The 3,717-nt window shown below is 54.8% G+C and overlaps 1 protein-coding gene across 1 annotated transcript in view; it reads right to left on the bottom strand.

Moving 5' to 3' along the window:
• Positions 1 to 3,717, bottom strand: part of TRIM72 (tripartite motif containing 72) — a 7,353-nt gene that overhangs the window by 2,817 nt on the left and 819 nt on the right. The window contains exons 2-3 of the mRNA XM_018572541.1: positions 2,630 to 3,026; positions 1,161 to 1,316 (exon numbers count right to left, since the gene is read on the bottom strand). Coding sequence (XP_018428043.1) covers positions 1,161 to 1,316; positions 2,630 to 3,025 — 552 coding nt within the window. The 5' untranslated portion in view covers position 3,026. The remainder of the gene's footprint in view (positions 1 to 1,160; positions 1,317 to 2,629; positions 3,027 to 3,717) is intronic.

The raw sequence follows: 3,717 nt of genomic DNA, 5'->3' as shown, positions 1-3,717 counted from the left end.
ACATGTACTATGTGATTCACAAGCCCCATAAAGTAACAAAAATCTTCCTTTACCCCTAACTGATCCAAATCCTCCCTCATTTGTGTCTCACACGCTCCCCCTCCCAGGCACTGCAGCTCACTCACAGTGGGAGGGATTCAGTAACAGAGGCGATCCATAGCACAGTGGGCAGGGCTGGGTGTGTCCAGGTGATGACTGACAAGCTACAGGCATATGAATCATCAGTGACAATGCTGATAACCACGCCCCCCCCGCAACAACTTCTCCTCCCACTGTAGTGCAAGCAGGCACAGGAGTGCACGCAGGGTGTGCTGGGTGTACCTGGGCGCACCCTAATCAACCCGAGCGCAACACCGAAACTGCAACAGCCGGCACCGTGTTTTTTTTTGTCACTGTGACGGTGGAGAGATCCCAAAGATCGCTCTGTGACCGGCTCAGCGATACAGAGCGCAGCAGCACTCGCCACTTACATTCCTCACAGCCGCAGAAGCTGCAAGGGGGCGTGGCTGCTGCCTCCCATCCAATCCGGGTCACAGGCTTAACATTCATCACATAACAGCCGCAGTCCTCGGTGCCTGGGAAGCTGCGAGGGAGTGTGGCTGTGGCCTCCCATCCAATCAGGAAGCCGGGAGGGTGGTCACATGACTACCTAACCGGCTCCCTGCTTCATCACTGCGCCCCTGCTGGAAGAGGGACATTTGAAGAGATGGGAATCCGGATGCCTCAGGTCTTACGGAAAGATATTTTAGAGGGTAAGGATGTCAACTTAGCGTCGCTTCTCATTGCCGCTCACGATGTCTCAGACAATAAGACATACGCATGTGGGGAGGTATCGGTCATTTTGAAGGCTAGATTTGTGTCCTCCCGTTACCCCAAGGAGAACTATGGGGAAAAGCCTTGACCCCATAGTTCTCCTTTAAATAGGGCTAAAGCGGAACTCCGGGCAGATAGAAGACATTCATGCAGCTCTCTATTCATTAAATGTAGCATAAGCTTGCTGGAGCCAGTCACTTGTGCAGCAATGCAATGAGCATGCTGATGGGGGAGAGAGCAGGGTGACCTCTATGTGTTCAGCTATTGGCCTGGAGTCCAACTTTAGCTGCAGTCAGTTTTTTCTACGTTATCTTTGATGTTTCTATGCGGTCACATTATGGCCGTACGCTCTCCTGGAAGAAATAGAGACATTTGGCGATAAAGTTTGGCATGTTGAAGAGACGTACCTGCACCTCGGCCACCTGCCGGTCCAAAACCGCCACGGTCTTCTCCTTCCGCAGGAGCGCTTCCTGCAGGAGGACCTGCTGCTGGGGGAGTTGTCTCTGCAAGAAACATATGTAACCGTATTAATGTCGTGTATAGGGATCAGTCCTCCGTTGTCCTCACACAGGAAATACAATGTAGCTGTGCCGGGATACATTCCAATTCATAGAGGATCTTCCTTCATTGCTCCGTGACGTTGTGTCCCTTGGCTAGACTGAGGGCCAGTGACCAGTGCCGTCACAAGGGGGGAGCAGGGGGTGTGGCCAGCAACCGGGTGATACCAATAGAGGGGTGACACCAAAATGACTGACAGTCGTTATGGTGTCACCCCCTATGAAAGCCGGGCCGCTCGGTCATGGACTGAGACCTCGACAGTGTCAGGAGAGAGGAGGGGGACCCGGCGGCATTACCTAATCTCACCGGGTGACTGTCCCCTCCCCTCATCAGCAAGATGGCCGCCGGCAAGTATCAATAAGTTCGCTGCGCAGGCGCAATGACGTCACGGTGGGGGGGGGGTGTCACCCGGCAACACTCCGGGTCATGCCCAGCCTCAGTCAAGCAAAACAAATGGTAAACGTGCTCATCGATTCGTTACCAGCTTCACAGCGCGGCGCACATGGAAGGGCTTTACACAGCGAAAAGTTTTCCCGGCACACTCGCCAGCCGGCATGCAAAAAAACTTGTTCATAGCGACCCAGACGGCCCGCGCGGCATCAGGGAGATGTCCTGGCCGTGCCCCGCCGTGCCCCGGGCCCCATAGCGGCCGCCTGGGTCGCTATGGTGATTGTTACGCCACTGCATACAGCTCTCCTGCTACCTGACTTTAATATCAGTGACATTAGAGGGGCCCCATCAAAGTTTTGCTATGGGGCCCCTTGATCTACAGTCACGCCTCTGTGTGAATGGACACGTGTCCGCTAACATACAACTCCCCATAGACCGCAATGGGGTCCATCAGTTGTAGTTCTTTCCTCCATTGCATTGTGGACGCACACGGATCTCCCAGCGGTCACATCCGATCCATGCGGCTCCGGTGAGGAGATGCGTGTTCTGATCCTCTCCCGATCAGTTACTAAAGCCCTGATGAAGGGGGACTGTTTGGCCCCTGAAACGCGTTGGCTCCCATTTGTTATCTATCTGTGGAACCGATAAAATACATTTCTGGACTCCTAATACTTGTGTTTGGTGCTCCTTCAGGTTGGACTATACCAATAGAACCTGAAGACACCCAAAGAAATAGGGAACCCCCCATAAACAATCGTCCGCACCTCAATAATAAGTGAGAAACAGAACTGCGCTATTGTATGACAAATCGCCATACGAGAGGAAAGCAGCCCCCAGAAACCCCCACCAGGTGAGAAACGCTCATTACCTTCATCTTGGTGTGGGCCTCGGCGGCGGTGATGATGTTGTGGCCCCGGTGTTTGCCCAGCGAGGCGCACACCCCGCAGATCAGCTCCTTGTCCTGCTCGCAGAAGACGCTGAGAGGGTCCAGGTGCTCCAGGCAGTGGCCCCGCGGGACTTGCTTGAAGCTCTGGACCAGGTTCTCCAGCTGTTGGTTGATGTGAAGAGCCTGGGGGTGGGTCGGGGCCTGGCAGGTGGGGCACAGGGCGGAGCCGTTCTGGTCCTGGCCCTTGGGGGCCTCGGTCAAGCATCCCTGGCAGAAGGTGTGCCCGCATTCCGTGGTGATGGGGGAGCGGAAGAGCTCCAGGCAGAGCTGGCAGGTGAGGTCACTCTGCATGCCTTGCACGATCTGGGGGTTCGCCATGCTGGAGAGAAGAGGGAAGGCTTAGAAGACGTGTGATGAGTCCGCACCGCGGCGGGATTTAATGCGCATCAAACTTTATTTTATTGAACGTGTTATCGGTGAATCGTCCAATCGCATCTGATAGAGCTCCATTGTATCAAAACGCACAGCAAAACGCAGGCGGTTGTCCCAGTGAGGTCAGTGACACATATATTGGATCGGTTAGGAAAGGGTTAAACCTTCTTTTATTTATCGTCTGTGTCCCCCCTCCCATCACTTCTTCTCCCAAACAGGGCCGGTTTCCCCACAAGCCCACCGAGGCCCGGACTCGGGGCGGCAGCGGCGTGGAATCCCCTGACGCCCGTGGGAAGGACGGAGGTCAGATATAAGACTGAAGGGGGGGACGGAGGTCAGATAGAAGACTGAAGGGAAGGACGGAAGGTCCCGGTGGTGGGACTGAGGACTGCCAGAGGTCCCCTCAATGAGACGCCAGGCCTGGGAAGTTGAGTCCGGACATTCTCTGCTGTAACATTGTTTTATGGTCTGGAGTCCTGCAGATGGTTGCTCCCGGGTCAGTCAGCTCTGCAGAACATTCAGCCACAAGTACAAAGATAGGGAGACGTCCCTGGCTGCATATGACAAGAATTTGGGAGGATCCTGAGCTCTATAAATAGGAGGCCAGCAGAAGCCAGCGACATGCCGGAGAGGGTAAC

The sequence above is a fragment of the Nanorana parkeri genome, unplaced genomic scaffold (genome assembly GCF_000935625.1).
Source record: "Nanorana parkeri isolate BGI_ZX_2015 unplaced genomic scaffold, ASM93562v1 scaffold2064, whole genome shotgun sequence".
Lineage (NCBI taxonomy): Eukaryota > Metazoa > Chordata > Amphibia > Anura > Dicroglossidae > Nanorana > Nanorana parkeri.
This window is presented reverse-complemented; position numbering and strand designations above follow the sequence as displayed.